At 48.1% G+C, this 26574-nt stretch overlaps 1 protein-coding gene and 1 long non-coding RNA gene across 5 annotated transcripts in view; one reads left to right on the top strand and one right to left on the bottom strand.

Moving 5' to 3' along the window:
* The window catches only part of CELF5 (CUGBP Elav-like family member 5), a 58447-nt gene that overhangs the window by 1001 nt on the left and 30872 nt on the right, over positions 1 to 26574 (top strand). For all 3 annotated transcript variants that reach the window (XM_038383960.2, XM_038383959.2, XM_038383958.2), the window contains exon 2: positions 10443 to 10525. In XM_038383960.2, coding sequence (XP_038239888.1) covers positions 10443 to 10525 — 83 coding nt within the window. The remainder of the gene's footprint in view (positions 1 to 10442; positions 10526 to 26574) is intronic.
* LOC122457450 lies at positions 330 to 5973 on the bottom strand. Of its 2 annotated transcripts, none has more exons than XR_006276973.1 (3): positions 5602 to 5973; positions 2602 to 2691; positions 330 to 2226 (listed from the first exon to the last, which is right to left on the bottom strand). It is a non-coding gene; the product is annotated as an uncharacterized LOC122457450 (long non-coding RNA). The 2 variants fall into 2 exon arrangements; XR_006276972.1 differs by lacking the exon at positions 5602 to 5973 and adding an exon at positions 4831 to 5062 and having other exon boundaries at positions 360 to 2226.

Raw genomic sequence — 26574 nt, 5'->3', positions numbered from 1 at the left:
CTCCGAAAGAAGAGGAATATCCCCCTCCCCCCTTTATACTCAAGTTAATTTAGGGTGAACCATTGGATGATTTCATAGATGAACCTCATTCCAATCCTCCCCTCAATATTATTGATCCAAGATGCTGCAGTAACATTTCTGTGAGCTGTAGTTTTTTGGTCCACTACTGTAGAATATAGTAGTATAACAAGAGGAAGGAGGAGGGTGTGTGGAAGACCCCTCGAAATCTTAAGACCTATAGAAAATAGCAGCCACGTTATAGCTTTGAAATCATGTTATCTAGCTAGGCAATATTTATATAGTGCTAAAAATGACTCTCTTTATACATAGACGGTTATAGACATTTACTGTACAGCACCATGCGTATAATGGGAATGCATTCAATAGATACCAGTAAAACTGTTTATTGTCAAACTTATGTCTGCAATTATAGCCTTCTGATTGCTCATGTGTGGGGCTCTCCTAGACAATGATATTTCAGTGTACATGAATGATATACACAGTCATCTTCTTACAATAGGGTAAATGGAGAAGTTGGATTCTCACCCCACTTCCCCTTTCCGGATTTGTGGGAATTTGATTTAGGGAATTGGAAATGAAGGAATGATAGTGCTGGGGACAGCCAAGTGGTGGTTGTGTGGGAGGTACCCAGGGCTCCCCTTGTCCCCCTGCTCTGCCCATCCACCTCAGCCCCAGCCTGCCAAACCCTTATTCTAGTCCCAGGCTCCCCTGACTGAGGGTAGCAAGGAAAAGCTGTGTCACATAAATAATCCAACGCCCCTTGGTTCTAACCTGCAGCATCCTCTGCTCTCCTAGCCCTCCATCCTCTTTATAGCTGTGCCAGTCCCTTCAGTCCTGATATGCAGCACCCTCTGTGTTTTGCTACCAGGCCTGGTGACAAGCAGTCATGACAAATGTCATGGCTGGGATTTTTTATGTGGACAGATGTACAGGACAGACTAGGCTGAGATCACAAAAACTCATTGCAGTTAAGGCCTGGAGCAGATGTGGAAGCAGGTCTCCAAAGGGGAAGACCAGCAGTCCCTGGACTATGGGACTGAACCTCCTACCAGGCTATAATGCTGCAGTTTTAAAATCTGCACAACAAAGATTATAAACTGCAAATCTATTCTTCATAGCAGTATCTAGAGTGGATGAAAGGCCATCCTGAGCTTCTGATTATCCTAGAAGCTTTAGGATGCCAACAAGTTTTGGAAAGCATGTTTAGGCTGTAATTATTATTATTTTTTAAATCGGATGTTTTGAAAGCTTGTTGTTTTCAGAGTATCAGGTCTGTGGCTTGAATTCATGTCCACCCTAAGCCTGACCCTGGGTAGATGTTTCCAAGTTTAGAATACTCGGATCACCACAACTAAAGGGATGGTAGAGAAATCAAAGAGCCTGTTTGTTGAAAGACCTGACACAGGTTTGTGGTGTAATCATATGGGGGTTTTCATTGGAGGGAAGGGGAGCCCAGATTGGTTCTGATGCAGCTGGTTTTGAGTTTAGGGTGAAGCTCTGAAAAGCAAAACACCCTATAGCTGCAAGTGCCAACATTCCTCCAGGGACATCTGATTGTTGCAAGCCCAACAGAGGAAAGGGTGACAAAAGGAAGTGTTATTAACAGAAGACAAGTATCTGTCCAAACAAAGGGCCAAATTCAGCTCCAGTGTAAAGGGGGAATCATCTCCCATTGAAGCCAATAGGAGCTGCGATGGCTGACTTTAGCCCAGGGAGTGTTTCTGTCTTCAATCAGGATTTCAGAATAAAACTGTCATATGTCTGTGTGCGCGCGCGCGGGTGTCTCTGAACAAACCTGTTACCATCTGACAGCATCCTGCCTTTAAAACACAGCGAGGAGGTGGATGGGGTGGGGACACGACTCAAACGCACATTTCATTACAATCGACATGTTAAATATAGTTTGCGTTTGTAGGCTGAGGTCAGGCTAAAGGCAGAAGGCAGATTCCAGGGATCTGCCACTCAGATATGGAAATTAGAGGGGGGCAGCACTGGTATTAGCCAAAGCCTTGTGACATTAACTTGCTGCTAAACACAGGATTCGAGTAGCCAAAAAAAAAATCCCCCTGGCTTTGACATTTTTGAGAGGATGCAGGCGTTGCCGGGATGTTGTTTAGCTCTCGATTCTTCTTTCCAGGGAAAGACATTTGAAAGTTCAGGTTATCATTGTGGTTGTTTCCAGGGCTTCTGGTTCTTCCTCCTTCCCTGTTTTATACAAATAGAAAGTTTTGGTTGATTTCCTTGTATCAGGTTTCACTGTTACTCATTTTTCTGTTGTTATTGATACACTCGCTTATAAGGTCGCCCTAAGCGTGGGATGTGAGTGGACTTCACATGGCTTAAGTTGGGTCATTCACCTCCCCAAATAATAACAGAGCTATCCCTCAAATTGCTGAACCTCCACCCCCATCAACTTCAGTGGGAATTGAGGACAGTCAGAATCTCATAGGATTGGGCCCAGCAGGAACTGCAGCTGCAAAGAAAGGTAGGGGCAGGAGGCTAGGTGCCCAAGATTTCATAGCTCACAATCAGTGGAAGGCCTGGGCCATCACCCATCCTTATAGCAGCAGGACACTTTACCTTTCTCGTGGGCTCATATTCAACACTCTCCTTACCTTCCTTTACTGTTGAGAACTGACAAATTCACTGGTCTAGGAGGGTCTTTCATTCCTGTATAAGAATTAGTGCCCTAAAGTCAATGCAATTATGAAATGGTTATATATTCATGTTAGTGGCTAAATATTAATGCCTCAGCAACCTATTTGGTAGCTGATATTGCTCCAGTTCCCCCTGATATTATTCATGATGCAGTTTTTCTATTTATGTTAATGATGGCAGATATATTTGCATATTAATAGCAATATTTGTCATCGAGCTGCTATTTCCACGGGAAGAGCAGGGAAGTGTTTTCACATACGCTGGGGGAGGTGAACGAGGAGGGGGAGTCCGATGAAAATTGTTGGCCTTAAATTCCAGAACTGGGCTCATGGAGGTTTCTGTGAGAGCATCTGCTGCGTGCTTTCCTGGGTGGATTTCCTGAAAGAGTCTATGGGAGGGGAAGGAGAGAAGCTGTGAAGCATGAGATACTGAACCGGACCCCCCAGGGAGGAAATGGCAGAGGAACAGTCTAAACCTGGGAGTGTGAATAGGCAGACAGTGCCACGGTTTGGCCATGGGCAGAAGAGGCATGCCTACCAGCCCTCTCCCACCGCTGTGTTTTTAGCTCATGTTCCATGTGTTGGTAGGAGCGAGCTACTCTAATAAACCTGATCCCTTATGCCAGGTTTACATGCTTAAGAGCTTTAAGGAAATTGGTGGGATTGATTATGCAGCAATAGAGGGATGAATACTCTTTCCTTGAGCAAACCAAAGATCTGGAGATGTGACTCTCACACATGCCATTAGCCTTTATTAATACAGGCATTAGGCTATTGGTGACAGCAGCAGCAGTTAGGGTGTAGCCAGGGATCGTCATTCCAGTAGCCAGTGCGGGAGGAGCCAGCCATCCTTTGCTGTGGTCCAGACAGATCTCGCAAGCTAGACAAGGTGAGATCGAGTTGGGATGCAGACGTCCCTGGAAGACCTCGGCACTACAGGAAGTGTTGATGGTGTCACACGGTCTGGGCCACGGTTCCCCTCTATCAGTACTGAGCCTCTGTTTACAGTTGAGATTCTGACCACTTGTCATCATTAAAGATCCCGTGCCACGCTTTATAAACGGCAGGCCGTTAACCTCTCTGTGCTGGCCACATTCCAATGTTCTGCCTGCATTTCAGTCCCTGTGCCACATTCCTCGCTTGCTGCCCCAAACTTCTGTGTATTGCTGCAGGCTGTTCCACAGCTGCTGCGTTTCACTGGCTGATGACATTTTCTCCCTTCTCTTGCTGTGAGGTTTAACTAACTAATGTTTGTAACGTGCTTTGAGGATCTTAGACAGTGGGTGCTGTAGGGTCGCCGGGTCCAGTATCATTATTAATAAGCACTCCTATAGTAGCATCTAGTGGACTCCTTAACATTTCAGCATTAGTACCACCCAGCGATGTACCATCTCTGTTCATCTCAATGGGCGCTGATAGCCAGGACTGGGATTTCCTGTTGGATGCTCTGAGAGCATTTGGCTACTGGGGGCGGGAACGGGGAGCGTTGCTGTATTCTCTTCCTAGGGCCTTCATAATAACTAGCAGCAAGACCACAGAGTAGTTCCTGCATCCTAAGGGCAGGGTTTCTTGGTCTCTCCACTCCTCACTTTCTCTGGGTATTTGAGCCGCTGGTGGTTGCCTTTATAGCTGGTGAGTGGTGCTAAGGGCAAATACAGAGAGTGCCGCGTTCCACACATGAAGTGCTGTTCTGTTTATTACACCCACAAGCTAGCCCCGAACCAAAGAGTGGAAGGGGTTTGGGCAAGCTGTCTGGTTTGAAGGTTAAGTTAGGAAAATCAGAGGCTTACCTATACAATCTCCAGGTCAAATTCAGAGGTGAGTCTAAGGCAGTGTAATGTCTCTTTTCCCACTGCAGCCTAGTCTACATGAGGCCACTTACTGGCAGATTCTCCAGTGTTTCAGCCAGTGGTAGCAGACCTGGAGAAAAGCATAGAAACCATGTACAGCAAAGGCTTCCATGGCCAACAGCATTTTTAGCACCACATCCTGCGGCCCACAGCTGAGCACGGTTAGCTGATACGCTGTTAAAACCACCTTCAGCTGCGTGAGCCCTACCCTTGATGGGGGGTGGGGGTGATATTGGACTTAGCAATGGTAGGAAATGTTATCCGAGAAAACCTAACGTCAATTGGCTTAGACTTAGACTCACCCCCACTGATACCGCTTTACACGTTGCCTCCAACTCTGTTTTTTTTAGTGGTTCCAGGGACAGGGGGCGGTTCCCTCCTCAAATCCAAGATGGTCATCTCAGATTGAAGTTTTAGGAGCCAGAGACTCCTGCCTTCCACAAGGAAAATGGGATCCCTGACTTGGGCAGAGGAACTTCTCTGTTCCAGATATCTGTTTTCCTAAGGCTTTGTTGCATTCCCCAGGCTCTCCCGAACTCTGAGACCAGACAGAGGGATACAACGCAGCTGGAGTTTTACTGGGGATGGCATTGAAGGTGTAGCTCAAGAATCAGTTTGCAATAGGCAATGTCTCTCTAGGGACAAGGGGCAATTCTTGTTTCCCTAATATTTACATAATTGGGCAGCAAGGAATATAACATCCCCCTCAGTGTTCCTGACCAGGACCTAGGTGCAACCGAAGTAGAGTTAGCTCCTGAACCTCAGAAGTGAATCCTGCCTCCACATGTTGGGGCAAAATGATCAGGGACTCCTAGGGGCCCTGGGTGTGGAAGGTATGGTAAGGATAGCCTTTTGAAAAGGATGCTGCTGAGCTAGTGCCCCCCCAAAGGCAAGGGTGCCCCCCTCAGTTTGGAGCACAAGAGCACGTAAATGGTTTCAACAGGCGGCCCTAAATCTGTTCCAGCTGTGAGTAGGGAGCAGCAATATGTGGGCAGCCCTGGAGGGATGTGACCACCTGTGTAGGAACATTCACTATTTAGTATTATAATACACATGTATAAAGTACCTCTCACCTTGGTATCTGGGCTAAATCCTGCTCCCACTGAAGCCCTTGGCAAAACTCCCAGTGACCTCAGTACCTTCAGTCCTCTGCTTGCAGTGCCTCACTTGCCATTTCCTACAAATCAAATTACCAAGGGGCTGATTGGATTGCAAACATGTTTAGAAAATGTTTTCATTGCTGCTTTTTAAAATCTCCTTTATCCTAAGTTTAAAATAGTCACCAGGCCTGAGCCGGCAAAGTTTGGGCTGCAGATCTTGATGTAGGTTCTGAACTTAACCAGAGTCTGGGGGCTGGCTCTGTCTAGAGAATAGAGGGAGAAAGGGTTGGTGCAGTCCCACCTTTAGTTAAAAAAGTGCATGGGTGTGGGGGGGAGTGGTCGGGAAAGGAAGGGAAGGAAAGGAAGCAAATTAAGTCATCGCTGCAGAGAAATATTGTCCAACAATGTGATTTGCACATCCAACACACAGTTATAACAGAAACCCCTTATCTGTGTCTGATCCACTCACACATACTTATTCAGATAACAGAGAGCTTATTTTTTGGAGAGAGATTGATCTATATGTTGCAGTTCAAATAAATACAAAAAGGTGACCAAATCTGCCTATATAAATTCCAGTGAACTCCTGTGATTTGTGGGTGGTGGAGGGAGAGATGAACAGCTGGCATTTTACCCTACAAACAGAGGTAGAGGGGGAAAGGCTTTTTAATACTGGTTCAGAGAACTGGGTACTTTAAGAGGCAAGCAACAAAATCTAATGTCTATTTGGTATTAGAGGAGGCCCTCGGAAGAAGAATGCATGACAATAGTCTATCCAACACCTCCATACTGCTGTGACAGGTTGGTTAAAATTTTAGCAGGGAAGGTAATTAACCATTGGAACAATTTACCCAGAGTCAGGGTGGCGGGCAACTTTTCAATCAAGATGGGATGTTTTTTCTGAAGGATCTGCTGTAGGAATCATTTTGGGGAAGGTCTCAGGGAGGTCAGACTAGATAATCTTATTGTTCCCTTCTGGCCCTGGAATCTAAGACTCTATGAAAATGTTCCAGATCAACAGACATTTTAAGTATAACAAGAGGTTAGTTTCAGTGCTAGTTAGAACAAAGTGTTTTGCTTAGAAAGTCCAGTTAGCTTTGAAGGCAGCACTGTCCAGGAGAGAGGGCACTAGACATGGATGCAGGAGACCTGGGTTCTATACCACATCCATTGATAAGCTTGGCCAAATCACTTCCCCACTTGGTGCCTCAGTTTCCCCACTCTGTAAATAATGATACCGGCTTTCCTTTATGAAAGCACTTTGAGATCTATGGATCTAACTAATAGGGCTATCGTGTGATGGAAGAGGAGGAAGAAGGTCAATGCTATTTGCCCCGCAACATGAGTAGAAGGGGGCATATATGTTCATAATCAGATTGGGTGTTGGCCAGCATGCAGCTGCAGATGCACCAGTGTGTCCGTGAAATCGTTGGATGAGGATTGCTCAGGGAGTTGACAACAGACTGTTGAATCTTTTGCTGCTTGGTTGGCAGTTCAAATCCAGCCCCGGCCGGCAGATGCTGGAAATTGCTACGCACTATATGATTGCTGTTTGGGGGTTTATGTGAAATGAATTTGATCTCAGTCCAGTTCTCATTGAACAAATACTCATGTTGCAAAAACCACCACAGAAGTTGGGCCATGGCAATTATACTTCCTTTTCTCCAAGGCACCTCTAGCTTGGGGTTGGGGCATGGTGATTGGCTAGTTTGTGGAAGACTCATGTGGTCCCTGCCCATACCGTACCCATTCTGTGGAGAACAAGGGCTTCAGTCTCCAGACACCTATCACTATGCTAATTCCATACACAGATCCCTGAAACGTTTAAAATAGAATAAATAGCCAGCTGTAAGGCACATGTGCAATGCGGGAGATGCAAGAACCCGAGTCTGAAGTCAATGGGAGTTGTGGGTGCTTGCCACTTCTCAGAATTAGGATTAGGATATGTAACTGGGTTTTGCAAATCCCGTATTTTAGCTGCATCCAGTGCTGCAGTTGTGCCCCTGGAAATAAGTTTCTGGCTTTGCACATGGAATTCTGTGTGTTATCACTGCTAAACTGGGCACCGAAGCCCAAATCCTCATTTTATAGCAGTTAGTTCCCTATTGACTTCACTGAGATCAGGAGTTAGGCCTTTAAAATGCATTTGGAAAATCTAGTTTTACAGCTGCTGGCACTTTCCATAATTCTCGCTCTGCCTCTGTCTCCACAGCCTCCTAGTAGTCCGATGGGGGTAGGTGCTCTGAACTGGGAGTCAGGAGAGGTAGGTTCAGTTCCCAATCCTCCCACCAATCTGCTGGGTGACCTTGGGCAAGTCACTTTCCCTCTGGTTCCCCTCCCACCCTTTGTCTTGCTAGATTGTAAACACTTAGAGAAAGGGATAATGTCCTCGCTATATGTGTGTAGAGCACCTGCTCAATGGGAGCCCAAACTCAGTTGGGGCCACAGGTTGCTACAGCAATACAGATAATTATAATACCGTCAGACACAAGTGGACGCAGGGTCTCTTTGAACACACAGGTTGAAAAGACCTTCACCCATAAACTTGAGGGGAGGGTTTCAAAAGCATCTAATGACTTTAGCAATCTAAGTTCATGTGATATAGGTGCTTAGGAGCCTACATATGTAGGATTTAGGCTCCCAAGTGTTTAAGTTACTTTTAGAAATGGGACTTAATGCCTAAGTCACTCAGACACTTTTGAGTATTTCACCTTTGATCCACATTACAGCTGTCAGGGGAATGGGTGGATTCAAAAACCTTGGGATACTTGTCAGCCTGTGTTTTCACTAAGGATCCCGCCAGATACTGCATTTGGCATAGGAAGTGAGAGAGAGAGAGAGAGTGTGTGTGTGTGTTTTTTTTCCTAGTCCCATGTCCCTTAGTTAAATTAGTTGGTAATCTTGAGACCAAGCCTGGCACAATGCAGCCTCAATTTGAAGGCTGGGCAAGGAGTCTTAATTACCTGTCAGATATGTTTAATATTCATGTGCTGTTTTTCTAGCAAGTGCTACGGAGCCAGGTATAATTTGTTTAGCAGAGGCAATTTATTGGATGCAGAATGCAAGGAGGGCAGCTGACTCTTGTTGCCATATGTGGGATAAAGACACTCGAGTGGTGATTGTCCTGCAAAGTTTGCTTCCGCATGGTAGAAAAATTATATGAGTCAATGTGGGACTTTGGGGTAGCTGCCAGAAGACACAGTCCTGCAGCTCTTACTCACCTGAGTTTGAATCATTTCAGACTAGGCTGGGCAAAGCATGGGAGAATAGATCAATGCTGGGGTGTATAGAAGCTTGTTGAGATTGGATTGCAAGATCAGGCCTCTTATCTAGGCCAAAGCCATGTGAGTGGAGATCTGTGACACTGACTGGCGCTGCGGGTTAACCCTGAAGACATTTTGTAGCAATCTGAGAGCCCTAACTAACACAGGGATGAATTCTGCCTTCGTTTAGGATAAAATATGCCCTGTAATTAAATGCCAATGGGACTGGGGTGGGTGGGGGGCATACGCATTCCTGTATTGGAGTCTATTCTTCAGTCCTTTGCCCAGCTTTGTCTGAAATGACTCAAGTGACGGGGCTTCCAGCTCTTCCCTGGGGAGATTATTCCACAGTCTAATAAATCTCTCTGATAGGAAACGTTTCTTGATAACCAGCCAAATTTTTCCTTTGCTCAGCTTCATCCTGTTTTTCTGAGCATTGCCACCTCAGAGCACCCTAAAACAATTTCTCTCTCTCCTGGGGCGAGACACCTTTTTACTAAGTGTAGGTGGCTAGCCTCTCTCCCCCTTTCGTCATGATTTTAGCCAAAGATGCTGGGGCAAATCTGGAGTAAGGACTTCAGGCTCGGATCCTTATTTGGCCCTTTTAATCTTTCTTCATAAATCAATCCCCGCAAGAATTGTAGTGCTTGCTTTTCTCTGAATTTCCATCAGTGGGTAGAGTACACAGACGTGTATATGGTACCGAAAGCCAGGACTGCTCTTGCTATGTCGTCTCATTGCTGCCATATATTCCCTTCCTGCTCCAGGACAAGGTACTTCTGCACAGATAGCCTAAAATCACATTCTACTCCCATACACCATGGGACGCTGGTCTCTAAACCGCTGCCTGCTCTGACCCCTTTGGTATTTTTTGGAATTGCTGATCCAAGCCTCACCCTCCCATTAAATATCTGTGTTTCAGGTTATTTCTTCCACTGGCTGTGTCAGCTTGTGTTTCTCCTGCCTGCAATGTTAACCCATCTGATCCAAAGTCCATAGAGCCCTTCTCTTGACTCCAATGGGCTTTGGATGAAGGCCCAGATTTTTAAAGGTAGTTAGGCATGCCAAACAGATTTAGGAGCCTGTCTCATTTTCAAAAGGGATTTAGCCAAATCCCTTTTAAAAATGAGACTTCAGTTCCTAAATCAGTTAGGCGTTGCAACACTAAGTTAAATAGCTTTAAAAATCTGGCCCAGTCCACTCTGCCCTTTATATCATTTATCTATTTTGTTCCTGGTGTTTTGTGACACCTCTCAATTTAGTAATATCTGCACCTTTAATTAACAAGTCTTCACCCTTCTTGCAGGTAATTAATAAAGAAGTTAAATAAAAACTTGGGCATACCAGGGCTGCCTGCACCATGCTTGACACCTCCTCTCTGAACTCCGTGCAGGAAAGTTAGAGCAGGATGCTGGGTGGGGGGATGGTAAGGCATATAGTCCATGAACCTATGGAACATGTTATTGTGGATATTTGGGGTGGGGGATTTTATGTTTATGTAACATGTAGGCAATTGTGTGTCTAATTTGGCATTTGCTGTCTCTACTGCAGGTTGTGCATTTCTCACATACTGTGCCAGAGATTCTGCCATCAAAGCCCAGACTGCGCTACATGAACAGAAGACTTTGCCAGGGGTAAGTCCCGGTGGTTGATGAATTATGGTCTGTGGGTTTCTTGGCTTGAGCTGGGCTGCGAACTGGAGGGAGCATTGGCTTTGATTCCTTTTTCTCTCTCTCAAAGAGGAGCTTGGTCTGGTGGTTACAACGGGGAGCTTGGAGGCAAACCCTCTGGGTTGGATTTCTGACCCTACTAGAGGCTTATTGTATGACCTCAAGCAAGTCGCTTCGCTACTCTGTGCCTCGGTTTCCCCATCTGTAAAAAAGAGTCTAGTGCGGCTTATCCACATCACCAGGAAATGGTCATGTTACAAGGTGGAAGATGTGGCACAGGAAGTTGGTACTTTCTTTATATGGGCAGCCTGTGAGGAGGAGTCAGGTGGGGAAGGAGATAAGATACGGCATTTGATGCTGGATCCTTTTCCCAAATCCCCAAGGCTCATTTGCACATCAGCTACAGCTCCTCATACATTTCCTCTGCCAGAGCGACTGGCCCGGTTGTTCAGGGTTGTGATGTAGAGCCTGACATGACGTTGAGCTCAATTACCGAGGCTGACTAGACAGTGGAGGAAACATGTCCCTGCTTATACACAGACCCATCCCACCGTTCAGAGGAGAAGTCCACTGAACGGGTGAGACTGGGAATTCTGGACTCCTGTAGGTAGCCCTCCATACCCTGTGCCCTTTCTGCTGTCTATGGTCAGTATGAAACCTCTATGGAGAGACTGGAGAGATTGTTCAACATGGATACACTCTGAGGTGTGGGGGATAAGCCCTCAGCTCACCCATATTCATGCACAGATTGCCACTCTCTGTTGCAAGGTGATGCTATTGGGTTTTTTTTTTGTTTTTTTTAAATTTTGCCATCCCCATTTTCTGATGGTAGAAGAACCCTGGCTAGGCTGGGCTTGTTTTCTCCTTGCTTTGGGGTTTGAACAAGTGTGCTGAAAAGATTCCTTTGTAGGTGAGTAGGCAGAGGGCTCGGGTACTTATAGACAGAAGCTCATCGGAGACCCTGAGTGCTTAAGGCAATAGGATAATTAATGTAAACCAGGGATCTCTGGAGAGGGGTTAGGAATTCTTAACCATAACATTTCCCCTTTAACTCCTGCAGGACCAAAAAGCTCCCATCACCTCTCCCAGCCCACAGAGCCACCCATAATTTTTACTGTTCGCTTTCTGCATGGATCTGTGTTTGCAATAGGCAGGAAAACTCACATGGCTTAATTACAGCTTAATGGAGTCTTTTTTGGAAGCTGTCATTGCTGTTATTGGCTGTGGGTGTTCCAGGTTATTTTAGGGCACAGATGAGAGCCGAAGAGAAATACATTCTTAAATATTATTTGACTTAATTTTCTTCGGGGGATAAGTTAGCAATTCAGGATAAGGCATAATAACCTTCCTCAAGCATTAGACCAGCATGGGATCTAGAGAGTGAGGGAGCATTATACCAGTATAGAAAATATACAGGTCATGGTTTAGTGCGGTAACTCAACATGCAATGGACAAGAACTTCATCATACAGTAGCTGTAACACTATACAGTATAATGTCTGGGCTTAGATCTGGCAGCAAGACCTCTGGATTCTGCTTCAGCTTTCTTTACACTCAAAATGGAGCTCCTAGTGAATTAAAGCTAAAAAGAACAGGATGAGCGGTAGCCCCTGTGTTGTTTAGTGTGAAAGTAAGTGCAACTTATTTGATACTATCCCTGTGTTTTGACAAAACTGCGGATTTTATTTTGGAATTGACAAGGCAAAACTGCTTTGTCTGAGAAGCTGAAGGTTGTTGGCATCTGGATGTGAGGATATTTCAGGCTTTTGGTACTCGGGAGGCATAGGTAGCTGCTAGGGATTGTGGGAAATGCACACTTGCTGACTGTCCCTAAACTGATCAATATCAAAATGGTTAACAATTACAATGTCATCGTTGGGCTTCAGGGTTAACGCTGGGAGAACTGGCATCAGTGCAGGGATCCTCTAACCTTAGCCAAAATCCAGAATCAGAGGGCTTCAGCTTCAGAATGAAAAGGGAGAGGTAGCTGAGGACAGAATATGGAACCTTTCGCCTCCTGGTCCATGGTTCTAATATAATCCATGTTGTGGTTGAATTTTGTTGTTGTCTGGTGGCTGTTTAGTAGCCTGCCTAACATGCGTTTAGTTGGTTTCCATCCACCTCCCTGAGGACAGCTGTCCACGTCTCAAAAGCCATCACCACAGCTGGCACAAATTGGCCCCCTGATTGGCTCTCTCAACACAGAGACCAATGATAGATCTTGACAGTTAAGGAACACGAGTAATAATCTGTGGATTTCTCAGCCTGAGCTAGGGTTATAAGGTTGGAATCAAAGAGGAATGGCCTTGATTTGTTTTCTTGTAGCTCTCTGGAGTGTGGTGTGGCTAGAGTGGTGAACTGGGAACCAGGACTCCTGAGTTCTATTCCAAGCTCTGTTGCTGGTTGGCTCTGTGCCCTTGGTCAAGCCACTTAACCCCCTCTGGGCTTTATTCTGACTTACACTAAAGCCCCTTTGCACAGCTCTGGCAGTGTAAGGCATCCCTGGTGTAAATGGGAATCCAGCCCATGGTATCTCATCTTATCCATATGTAAAATCTATCTATTGGGGGTTTATTCTGCGGGCCATCACTGTAGTATCTGAGCAGCTTCCATGTAAAATCAATAGCAAAGTCCACAGAGGACTTCCTGGAGTCTCTGGCAGTCCTTCCCTTTTGGGATCACAACTCTGCTTGCGGTAAGGTTTTTGATTTTTTTCTGTGTGAGTAGTTGAGGTCGGAAGGTGGGGGAAGCCAGTGTTCTGAGTGTCATTCGAATGGTGGCAAGTTGAAGAGGAAGGCTTTGCAGCATTCCTTAAAGATGGTCAGCCTGTGGGTTCACCTGGTCTCCTCTGCGGGTTTACTCCATAGCTGGATCCCCCTCGACTGAATGCTCTCGTGAGCATTGATCTGAGCTCTGTGGTCTGCATTGTCCCAGAGGGGTGCAGCTGTCGCAGTGGTTCATGATCAAAATGCAGTCTTTAATGTAGCCGAGGCTTGATCAATGAATTGCTTTGAAAATTAAACCCAAAGCCTTAAACTGGATTCAAGAGCTGACTGGGAGCCAGTGGAGGGCCTGGAGCATGGGTCTGACATCCTCAGGCCAGCACTAAGTCATGGAGAAGGCCGGCCGCCACATTCTTTACCAGCCGGAGCCTTTGCATCATCTGCACATTCCATTTCAGATCCAGTGGTTCAGTGATCCAGTAATCCAGCCTGGCAGTGACCAGTGCATGGATCCCTGTGGCCAGATCCTGGTCTGGGAAGAAGGGGTGGAGATCCCTAGCGAGCTGGAGGATAGAAGGCATTTTTAGCTACTGGTGCTGCCTGGTCACCCAAGCTTAGTGAGGAGTCAAATGGGACCTCGAGATTTTCACCCCACTTTGATGAATGGTGGGCGATGTGTGTTCATTGGAAAATGGAGACCACGGGCTGTCTCCAGTACAGATGCTATGGTGGCACAGTTACGGTGCTGCAGCTGTGCTGCTGTAGCACCGTAGTGTAGACACTTGCTACAGCAACGGGTGGGGTTTTCCCAGTGCTGTAGTTAGTCCACCCCTCCAAGAGGCAGGGAGAATTCTCCTGTCAACCTAGCAGTGTCTACACCAGGGCTTAGGTCAGCTTAACTCTCTCAGGGGGGTGAATTTTTCACACTCCTGAGCAACGTAGCTAGATCAGCCTGAGTTTTAGGTGTAGACCAGTTCAACATCTCGGCCAGTTCTTTTGCTTTTCTGAATGGCATCGCTTTGGTTTTGGCTGGGTTCTGCTTGAGCCAGCTGTTCTCCATCCAACAGCTAATTTCCAGTCGACATTCTGACACATTAGTCGTGGTGTTTGCATCAGCTCAGAATGAGATGAAGAGTAGAATCTCATTGGCATATTGTTGGTAGCTGAGTGCATGCATCTCACTAGCTCTTCCAGTGGTGATATTGAAGAGAAGAGGGGATAGTATGGATCCCAGTGGGACGCCACAGAATAGGAGCTTTTGACTACCTGTTGCCTGTCTCTGAGCACCGTTGGAGAGGAAGGATTGAAGCCACTTAGTGCGGGGGGTAATAATACTTGCCTGGCTTGAAAGGAAAAGTGCTTTGAGATCCTTAGAAGAAAAGTGTTGTACAAGGGCAAAATATTCTGTTATTTCCAACATAAAAATGTTTTCTTCATCCCCATAGTTGAACCATTCATATGTACCATTTCAGAGAGATGCTGTATTAGATGCTCCCGGGAAATATGATGCACTGTGACACCCTAAATTTCACCCTGGTATAACACCCTGCTGGTCAACTTTATTGCACCAGGAATGATTTTAGCTCATTCTACATGGAAAAAGTTCAAAACTGTCCCCTGGCATGGCCATGATCCAAACTGGCAATATCTCAAAGACCCTTATGCTTTGAGAACCCCAACCAAGATGGCTTTCCAGAGCCTTCTGTAGTATCTAGAAGCCAGTCTCATCTCTCACTGCTTTACAGTTTTTGCAATTCTGTGCCATAGAGTCACATCTAGTCACCCTTGGCACCAGGTTCTCAATTTTCCTCCTAGGCTCTTGAAATCTCAAATCAACCAGAGGTGATTTCAAACTCCTTTAGCCAAGTGAGACTTGATCACCTTAAACAAATACAGGAGTACTTGTGAAACCTTAGAGACTAACAAATTTATTAGAGCATAAGCTTTCGTGGGCTACAGCCCACTTCATCGGATGCATAGAATGGAACATATATACGTTAACTTCCAACTTGTCTGTATATGTGTGTGTGTGTGTGTGTGTGTGTGTATATATATTTATATATATATATTACTATATGTTCCATTCTATGCATCCAGTGAAGTGGGTTGTAGCCCACGAAAGCTTATGCTCTAATAAATTTGTTAGTCTCTAAGGTGCCACAAGTACTCCTGATCTTTTTGCGGATACAGACTAACACGGCTGCTACTCTGAAATCTGTCATTAAACAAATACGTGCTTAGTTCTTCCTAAACAAGTGGAACACGATTCAACCAGTCAAGATCCTGGTGGCATGGAACTGAATATAGACAGAGGACCATCTTCCAGCTAGTGGAAGGTTTTGGAGGATCTGGGTTTATTTTTAAGGCATCATAGGGCTCGACTATGTGGAATTCAAAGCAACACTTGGTACTCAAGGAACAGCAATGGGCAGGCTAGCTCGGATAGGAAGAGTAAGTTCAAATAATACCAGGATGGGCTAAGTGGGCCCTCTTTGATTGTGTTTGGGATCTAGAGCGAGTGGAGCATCACAAATACTGAAGAGTACTAAACAGCTCATCCTGGCTCCAATGCGCCACGGCACTACAGCTTCTGACCTATAATGTTCCATGTTCCTTGGCTTAGTAGCTGACGCGGATGTCCCATAAGGCATCCATCTATGCCAGGCACAGAGCTGTAGGGCACTCTAAAACTCTGCCTTTTATTCCAGATATGGAGTTGGCCTCTGGATTCCACAGCTGCTCTGCAAACCTCCCACTTAGAATTCCCCTGCCCTCGTTCCTGCATACTGACTGGGGAACCTCTGAGCCAAGATGGAATCTTTTCCATAAGGCAAGTCCCATGAGCCCTGGGGACTCTGCCCCAACCCCGGTGGGAGCGGATCATCCTGAGAAAGAAATTGATAGTAGCTAAACTCCTTTCCCAAGATTATGCTGTTGAGGGTTACAAGTTGCTCAGAAATGTATCTCTAGGAGGTCTGGATGGAGGCAGGATCTTTGGTTCTGAACAGCAGAGCACCAGGTCCTTGGCCTTCTACTTAATCTGTTGTACTCAGAGGGTGCCAATCAGTATGTAGGTGCAGTATCCATTGCCCTCTCTTTGCTCCCCAGTGCACTTATCCTTGGCTGGTTGAAGAGATATTATATCTCAATAACCCATGCCTTTGATTCGTGATTGTGCCTTCACTTACAGACTTCTGAAAGGAACCGAAGAGGTTATTAATGACATGCAGTGATCACACGCGCCAAAGTTAAAGCTTCTTGCTAAGTGAAATTTGAGGGAAAAGCAGCCAGCTTTTCAATATTTCGGAGAAACGCTTTGTGTCGCTTTTCATTTGCAGCCAGACAGTTGCAAATTGCATAAAATTGCTCTTGAAGAAGAAGGGGGGAAGGGGGGGAAAAAGTGTGATTCTTCTGGCAAGGTACAATTACAGTTTTATATCTATGCAGAACAAAGAAGGGCTTGCTGAAAGGTAGGCAAATAAGTGGCAGAAATTGGTATTGATCCAAGCTGGGAATAGGGGCAGGTTGAAGATCAGTAGTGGGGGTATTGAGATGTTGCTAGATTGGGGGGAAATGCATGGACGTGGTGAGAGCCTGGGAACGCAGGGACACGAGAATGGAAAATTACAGGGAAGCAGCAACACTAGAGCAGAGAGACGCTGGGAATGCACCAGGGGTTGAGATGCAGCAGAACTGGCTCCTGTGGATGGTGCACAAGGATTAACGCAGAGATGCAGCAGCACTAGAACGTAAGGACACGGCATCTGATTTGCCTCTTGCTCCTGATCTTGTGCTGGTGCGAATCAGAGCTGAATCAGGCCCGCCCATGAGGAAGGCAATGCACCGGGGTTAACAGAGATACAGTGGGACTGGCTGGCTTGAAGGAAGCTAATCATGGGGTCGCCAGACTTTCACCTCTAATGCTGGGATGAACCTGGCCTAGGCCAATATCTCCAAAGCTGCCTCTCCATGCATGACATACCAAGCCAGCTGTGTTCATCCAGGATGCTGCAACTGACAGTGCCTGCTGGGGAAACTTTCAGGAACGAGTTTAGGGCCTGAAGATTGAATGGAGATGAAGGCTGGACTCCAGTCTTCCATTCCTGAGGTGGTCACAGCAGGTCATAGTTTGGGCCCGGCATCAGTGCAGGGTGAGGGAAGCTTGCATGGCCACTGCCTAAGCTGTCCCCTCTTTGTGGATTTTTTAAATAGAAATCCTCAGCCTGCCGCACATTTCACCAGCCCTGAGTCCACCAGAGACAGGGCTAATCACAGATCGCAAGCACTAGAACATAGCAATGCAGGGAACACACCAGGGCTGGCACAGTGAAACAGTGCCACAGCATGAAGACATAGGCCAGATTCAGCCCTGGCTAAGAAGTGACTGCAGTTCACATTCACTTCAGTGGGAATCCCATTGGCTTATTCCACTGGTGAATCTGGCCCAAGGGGAGTGCAGGGGAATAGAGGGGCTTGACTGAAAGATGCAGCAGAAGCCTGCATAGAACGGGCATTGGGAGAATGGGCTGCCAAGACACACTTTGGGAATTGGAGAGCTAATAAGACTGAAGGTTGACACCAGCTCCCACATGCTGCCTAAAAGGGCACGCCTGTGCTCTCTTCCTGCGTGCCAGTGTGTGCCCTCCCCAAGCGGAAATGCACAAGCACGTATGCAGTGCCCATGGCCGAGTGTAGGCACATTGCTCAGCTGGAGGTATCTTTCTCTGAGCAGGCTCACGCCCACGTGTGTGAATAAAGACACCCACCGCCACACGTACACACACTTGTTCCCAAACACGCCCACGCTCTCAAATGCAATGACACGTATGCTCTCCCCAAATACACGGACATAAGTACACACATTCTCCAGGCATGCACAGATGTGGGCCCTCCCCAGCCTCACGTATACACAAATATGTGCGGGAACACACCAGCCTTCACACGTGCTCAGCCCACTGCAAATTTCCCCACTCAAACCCAGGCCCCTCATCATTGCTCTGCTGGGGATTTCCAGCCAGGCCTGGTTTTTCCATGTGTGCGCTGTTGCTGTAGGAGGGTTTTCTATCTCTCTCTATTTGCATCGTTCGGAAAGAGGAGCTGCAGCAGCCTGGCTGTCAGGAAGTGAACGGCACCGTTAGTGGTTGCCATGGGAACTGGGAGTTAATTAAGGCCTGTACGCAGAGGCCTGGGTGGAGAGGTCCCCATCACAGCCTAGTTCTGAAGCACAGAACCACCGGCCTCCTGTTTCTTGACAACAAAAGAACATTAAATTAGCAGGGACCCATCTCTCCCAAATCACTGTAATTAAGCTGCAGTGTGGGAGGGGGTGACTGCGTAACAGGTGCTGCCGTGTCCCGCAGCCATTCAGGTTTGAACTCTTTGGAGAACAGCAGATACCTACAAATAGGAGCCAAGTTTTGCTTCACAGGTCTGAATGATGTTGTTCTGGAGGGGGATGCTATGGGTCCCACTCCTCTCCCAGCCTTAGTAAAAACCCTCTAACCATTCCTGCCTGATCTCAGCCTCTTGGCCTGAGACTAAAGCTTCTGGGGAATTTCTCAGGCCCTTGGGCCCATCTCTGAGGTCTCAGGACCTTCAGCATCACTCCAGGGGCTGCGGGTGGAATGTCCGAGGGCATCTCGACATTTGGCAGTGATGCTGAATAGGCTAGAGGAGCAGTGGAGAGCTGGGTCCTGTCCAGTCAGTTCCTAGCCCTGCTGTCATCCAGGCTCCTTCCAGGCAGGAGGGAATCAAAGTATCTGATCGACTAATTCTTTTGCAAGGGTCAGAGAGAAAATGGGGCAGGTGGTGGACGATGGAGTTTGCCAAGAGGGAAGTACCAGGGTTCTCCCATTACACATCATTGGCAGGACTGCCCCGAACACGTCTAGAGGAATGCCCTGCCCCCTCTTGGGTACCCGTAAGACCAGAGGGGGTGATGACCTTTCTTATGCAAATGGAAAGCATCCAAGAGGGGAGAACTAGGAGTGGGTGACAGGAGGAAAGGAAGCTGTTGGTAAGAGTATAGAGGAAAACTTCATACAGGAGGCTGCTGTGATGTTCATTTTTCCCACTAGGGAAGATCCCTTGCCTGATGTCTCCCAACAGGCTCAGACAACTTTATTCGTCACCAGTAAGATTGGGTGAGTTTAATACATTTGAACAGCACAGGTACTGTGGATTCTCATCGCCACACCCAATCCATCCTTGTGCAGCAACATGGAACATCTTGGGTTTCAGACTAAGTTGGCATGAGAACTCTTTCTTGTTCTGTTTCTGCTAAATGGGGGCAGTATCCTGGATTTGAGCGGAGGTGATCTAGTGATACCCCAAAAAATAGGAGATGGGGGAATAGCTGGGCTGCTGCCCCCCAGAACCTCAGTTGGGGTGAAGGGGTAGTTTGGTTCCTTTTACTAAGCTGTGAAGACCAGAAGGGAGTAAAAGACCAACTGAAAATACTTGGGGTGAGTTACCTGAGTGGGGTGTGTCTCCCCAGGCCTAGGGGAGCCTGGGATCCTGGTCAGGGGGGATGGACAAACTTTCGTGGTGCATCTGTATCAGCGGCAGGTGAAAACTTGAGCTGGAGTTGCCTGCTGCCGCCCATCTAGCTGTAGATGCCTTAGCCTACTTGGCATTGTGGGCAGCTCCCAGTCATGGGATGGGAGCTTTTAGAAGCCTGGTGATAATGATCTTCCAGATCCTGGAGTGGTGTGAAGCTGGGCTCACTAGATGATGGGGCTCCGGTGCACCGGCTCAAGTGAGGCTGAGCACTAAGTGTATGTGATACACAGAGCAGTAGTGAGTCTCAGGTCCCTTGCATGCCTGCTCCCTTACAATGAATAGGATAGGGTAGAGATGGAGATCACACCATTCTCATTGTGTTACCAACATGCTTAGCTATGCGCCCAAGCCCCTCCCTTCCGGCTCATTCCTGTTATGTGTTGGGAGTAACGGGGTGACTGCACCGCAGTGTTTTATGAATGCAGTTGGCCTGCTCTTCCTCCGGTCCTGCCGGATGTGTTTCACTTTGATCTGAGCAGCGATCTAGACCTGTGGGTTAGAGCATGGCCAGTCAAATAGGAGAGGGGGCAGCAAGTGGCCAGGAGCCCAGCACAGAGGCTGGGACCATTAGATCATCTAGTCTGGCCTCCTGTGTATCACAGGCCATGAAATTTCACCCAAATATCCCTATATTAAGCCCAGGGACTTAAACCAGAGCATTTCCTTAGAAGACCTTTCCACAGGCAGAGAGCAGGAGAGACAGAGGTGCCACTCAAGTAAGATTGGGTGGGGGTGGTCTAAGGAATGTCACGGCAATGGGTGCTGTAGATATGCATATAGAATAATAATAAAATCCCAATCACAAAAGCAAAACAAAAACCCTGAAGGGGCAGGGCCTGGGAACTCTGCTGAAGCTAGATACAGACGCTCCCCGGGTTACGCAAGACCTGACTTATGCAAATTTGCACTTATGGAAAAAGTTCCATAAGCCAGAAATAGGATTTTCAATTTGCGGAAATTTTTGCATAATGCACGGGTATACATTTCCGACTTAAGCAAAATTCGAGTTATGCAAGGCTTTCCGAAACAGAACGATTGCGTAAGTTGGGGGGTGACTGTAAATTGAGACTAGAAATAAGGTGCACGTTTGTAACAGAAAGAATAATTGACCATTGGCACACCTGACCTAGGGATGGAGTGGCTTCTCCATTAATTGAAGTCTTTGAATCAAGACGGGATGTCTTTGTAAAAGAGAGGCTATAGTTCAAGCAGAAGCTCTGGGCTTGATGCTGAGATCAGTGGATGATGTTCTCTGGCTTGTGCTATGCAGGAGTTCAGGTTAGAGGGTCACAATGTACCCTTTTGGCCTTCAAATCAATGAATCTGCTCTAGAAAAGCTTTCAGTGTGTTTAGTTACATCAGTGCAGGCTTGGACGAGAGACTATGGGCCAGCTTCCACTCTTTTATTTAGCCCAGCGTAAATCCAGACTGACTCCTGCTGAAGTCAGTGGCGTTACTTCAACACCCATGTCAACTGGATTTGGTCCGGGATTTTTCTTTCTGTGAGTTAGATTTCTTTTGGGAAATGTGATTTAGATTTCCGTTGCAGCATGTGGAAAGGACTCCAGGAGAGTTGGCGCACTCCTCTTACCACCTTTCAGACCCTCACCTCCAACAAGACCAATCGTAAGGGGCAAGGAATGACCAGAATGATTGGGAAGCTCATTTGAAGTCTGTGGTCTCAGCTGTGCTGCCCTCAGGCATGCTAAAGGAGAGGGTCAAGTGAGGGCAGAATGGCCAGTGCCTCATCCCATCAAACAGCCCACTTCAAGATGTGTCTGCCCAAGAGCCTGCTGTGCGAAGAGGCTTGTAATTGCTGCGATGGGATGGACTCCCCTGTTGGTTATCTGATGATAATGCACAGTAATGGCGCTGTCACTTCCATAGGGATATCAGGGAGAGCCAAAGACTTTCCGAGTCACAGGATAAGGAGCTTGCCTTGCTGGCGGAGTAGCAGGAACAGGAGTGAAGACGGGGGTGACTGATAGCGTTAAGGAAAAAGTAAGAAGCTGCAGAGCACTCGAGGAGGCGAAGCGACTGATCTTGTACGTCATTGTCCTTCACTCGGCCTGGATGTCTGCACACTGCTCTCTGTCATCTCTCAGTGCTCATCTTCCAGAGGCATGGGGACAGCTTCCCTCTCCACCTGCCTGTCACTCACTGCTGGCTGGGCCAGGAAAAGGAAGACACTGGTCCTGCTCTGCTTGAAACGATGGCCTTCAGAAGGGGCTCGTGTGAAATGAGTTGGGGATTCTCAGTCCGGTTCTCAAAGGACAGTCTATTCCACAAAGGTTGAGTCTAGCAGTTAGAGCAGGAGACATGGAGTCAGGACCCCTGGGTTCTTTTCCTGGTTCTGCTACAGAGCTCCTGTGTGACTGGGGAGGGGAGTTGATGGGCAAATTCTTTAACATTCTTAAAGTGCTTGGAGATACTCAGCTGGATGGTGCCAGAGCAGCGTTCGGTTAGTACCATCTTAATGGCCAACCTTACTGATGCTCTCAACGGAAACCACCAAGGACTAAAAGATCAATGAAGACTAAACTTCCCTTTCATCCGCCAGGTCAGGACTGAGCCCCGTTGATAGAGTAGCATGTGGGGACATGCAGAAAGATACATACTCTGCCACTGTTCACCCTTCATGTTCCAGGGCATTGATCCATCATCACCTGCCCAAGTACAGGAGCTGAATGTGCCAGTCAGGTTCCGGACCCTGGTGCTTTGAATGGATGTTTAGTGGCTGTGATCCAGTAGGCAGGGAGTTCTAAACTGGTCAGCAGTGAACCAATGAGTCAATGCTGAAGACTCATGCCCTGATCCTGGCAAGTGCCTGAGTGCCTGTTTCTAGTGAGGGCCCTACGGAGCCAGCACACGCTGTGTTTGTTTCATGGTGTCTGCCTCTGACCCACTTAACGCCACTAGGTTACCTTGTGTTGCACCTGAGGGGCTATTCTACATCACTTACACTTAATTAATAGAGAGCGAGGCCGGCTCCTCCCTTGGGGCTCTCGCCCTCTCTGCAGCATATGGTTTGCTGAGCCTCGCAGCCTGACGTCCCAGGAAGCAGGAGGGGATGGTCTCTCCCTCTCATGGAGGAAATGGCTGCGGGATGGGGGCTGGGCTATTGGGTCACTGGGGTGGCCGCTCATTCAGTGCATCAGTATGGCCATGTGGGGGCTGCTCATCCCCAGGAATGCTCTGAGGAAAATGGTGCATTTTGTGGAGCAAATTGTAATCAGCTGGAATCAAAGCCCAGAGGCATTACTCACTCCTTGCTCTCTAGGAAACCTCCCATTGATTTGTGCTCCTTAGTCCCATTGACTTCAACAGGAGTTTTGCCTGGATTGGCTCAGGATTTGGCCCTTGGGCAGGGCAGCAGGTAGGGGGACTCCAGGGGTGAAATCCTGGCCCCATTGAAATCTATGGGAAAACTCCCACTGCCTTCATGCGGCAGAATTTCATCCCAGGCATCCTCACTCCCAGCAATTGCATCAGAAAACAGGAGCAGGAATGTCACAGTAAAGGAGCTGGAGTAGCCACCAAATCCCTTGCCCAACTGGGCTTCATGTTCCAAGCCCCACAGGAGCAAGGAGCGGGGTGCAATTTATATTGTAATTTATACAGAATCACATCGTAAAGGCCTCTTACTGTCTCCCTCGCTGGGAAAGGAATTGGCTGCTCTGGGCTGTCCTTCTGCTCCTCCCACAAGGCAGCTCCTGACCACTTGGGGATCGGCATGAATTCTGAAGGACGAGCTTTCTAACGTCCAAATGCAGATAGACTGCTAACGCACCTGTGGTCAGTGCACCCCTCGATCCCAGCCAGGCCAGCTGGGCGCTGCCCAGTGGGAGCCCAGGGGAGAGAAATGCATAGGCACTCTGTGTGTGTGCATGTGTGTGAGAGAGAGAGAGAGAGAGAGAGAGAGACACACACACACACGCACAGATAGATTGGTATGTGTGCATGTAACAGAGAAGGGGGTAGTGCTGGAGAGAGAGACAGTGTGTGAGTGTGAGAAAGAAGGTGGGGGAAAGAAAGCAAGAGATGCATGCACAGATTGGTGTGTGTATGTGAGAGGTAGGGTGAGGGGACAGACACACACAGAGCGTGTGTATAAGAGAGAGAGGAGGGTAAGGGGGAGAGACACACTCAGTGGGCGTGTCAGGGGGGTGGTGGTGTGACAGACAGAGGGAGGGATTGCTTAACCAGGTGATGTTCCCTTGCTGGTGTGTCTGGCCACACCACCACCATGTCGCTGGGACCGCTTTGCAAGGCCATTGGTCCCCTGCCCGGTGGGTCACAGAGCTGACAACGCTGCCTATCATTAGCGGCAGGTAGGAAGCGCTGCAAGGCACCGGCGGTGAGGGGCGGGGGAGCGTGGCCCTTGCTGGCCCAGCAGCGTGTGCTAAATGTTAATGTGATATTCTTCAGAAATGAATAAATAGGTTAATTTTTAATGCTCATCTAAATAATTTAATGAGGAAAATCAAGCTCAGTCTGCAAAGCAGGCTCAGCCTCTTAAATCACTAGCAAAAACCCTCTGAGCCACATGGGTGTGGGTGTGTGTAGTGCATTCATGTGTCTGGGTGGGTGGGTCCTGTACATGCATGCATATGTCCGTGCATGTGGGAGATAAGAACGTCCATCCTGGGCCAGACCAGTGGTCAGATGCTTCAGAGGATTCACACGTCTGTGTGTGGTAGACGCATGCATGCCTGTGTAAGGGCATGTGTGTGTGTAATACACACATCTGTGCAGGGTGCCTGGCTCTGTGTGTGTGTGCGCACACATGTGTCTGGACTACATGTGTTCATGGTGGGTCTCTGTGTTCATTTGGGCACTGTGAACATAGATGTACATAGATGTGCCTATTGGTCTGTACATGTGTGGATGTATATGACACATCATGTCTAATGCAGTGTGACAGGGCAGCTAAAGCCAGGCACGAGGAGCACGAGATTTTGGTTGTATCTCCAGCTCTGCCACTGACTCACTGGGTGACCCTGGACAAGTCACTTCACCTCTTCATGCCTCTCTCGGTCCCTCTGGAAAATGGGAGGAACAATGCTCATTTGTCAGCGTAAGGTGCTGGGACTTGAGACCCTGTATGAAGAGTAAGTCACTTATTCTATATCGCTCATTGTTCTGGGTCACCCCTCCTAGTGGAGTGTCTCTGGGCTATGCAGCCTAATCACTCACCTGGGCGAAGATAAAGCTGCTATAGAATTTCCTGGCATTTGTGCGTTTAGGTCTCTGCTTGTGGGGCCTTTTTTGGTTTGTTTGCCATTATAGCCCTGGTGGTGCTGGAATTAAGGTCATGTCACCTCCTTAGATCTGTGCTGCCATTGCCAGAAAATGTGATAAGCATGATGCCTCCTCCATGGCTGGGCCGGTGGTGGAGATCTCTCGCTGCAAACGTTAAGAAGAGGAGTCTGAATTTCTTCTCCAAGCATAAATGCCTTTCGCTGCTTTGAGAGGTTTCTGTATCTTGCCTTCTTCATCTCTACCCACGTCTCCCTAAGCAGGTGAGAACGAGCCAAGCCGCCCCTTCACGGCTCTGCCATGGAGCCGGGCTTGGCTGACAACAGATCAACTGGAGGGAGTGGAAGCGGGAAATGGGGCTTGTTAGAACTTGCTAGGGATTGTGAGCTACATGGGGATGCTCAGCCTGGCCAGAACCTCGTCATCTCATGGTCAGGCTGGTTCTGGTTGCAGCCCCAAGCCACTGTGAGCGAGTCTGAGGAGTGCTTGGGTCAGCTTCCCAGGGATGAGCGAGAGCAGAGGAGAGACCTCAGTGTGGCTTAGAGGGCAGGATGAGAGCGAGCTGGGGTCTGCAGTGCGGGTCAGGGAGCCCCCCAGGCCATCTTGGTCACAATCCCAGAGCCAGATGCTGCTCTTAGTTATCCTCGTGCAACTCCATTGAAATCGGCTCTGGATGCACCCCAGGGCTTACTCGCAGGCCTTAGTACATCTCACCCCATTCCCCTATTACAGGCACCTTTAGCGAGCGATGGGCTTAGAGGGCTTTGTTTGCCGCAGCTCTGCAGTTCCCACCAGGCGCTCGTTCTGGAGAGGGGCCTGGCCAAGCTCTGCCCTACTGGGGCTCCCATACGGAGAAGCTGGGGCCTCGGTGGCATTGCAATAAAAAGGGACCTGTTTAGAGAGACGCCGGTTTATCCTGCCGATCCCGCGAGGGTCGCATCCCGCTGGCAGAGCCCAGAGAGTCACTGGGCGCAATGGCGGGGAGGGGGGACTCTCCCCCTTCTCCCTCCTGCCAGCCCCCTCTCCGAAGATCATATCAAAATGTCTCTTTTGTGCAAAGCGGAGGGAATGCCCCTAAGAGCTGGTTACCATGGCAACCACAAATGTCAGGTTCCATGTGGTGAATAACCGTTTCCATGACGACAACTCCTTTACCTAAGGTGCCAGGAGCTGGAGTGACAGGCCTGTGGGGGGATGGGCGGCCGGGGTGGGGTGGGGAGGGGAGTGGGGGAGCAGGATGTTCTCAGGTGCTGAATTCCCTTTGGGGTTGTTCCTGAACCTCTCCCGCTCCTCCCTTCCCCCTCCCACTGCTGCTGTTAAAGATTCTGGATTCGCCCATATGCAGGCTTCAATAAAGCCTCCCCGCCATGCTGGATTTGCACTGGTGGGGCTGAGCTCAGAGTCCAGTCCCTGCATCTCCCTCCCCATCTGTTTATCTTAATCCCAGGTTTTCTTCCTGGCTAGAAATAAA

The sequence above is a fragment of the Dermochelys coriacea genome, chromosome 25 (genome assembly GCF_009764565.3).
Source record: "Dermochelys coriacea isolate rDerCor1 chromosome 25, rDerCor1.pri.v4, whole genome shotgun sequence".
NCBI classification, from domain to species: domain Eukaryota; kingdom Metazoa; phylum Chordata; order Testudines; family Dermochelyidae; genus Dermochelys; species Dermochelys coriacea.
This window is presented reverse-complemented; position numbering and strand designations above follow the sequence as displayed.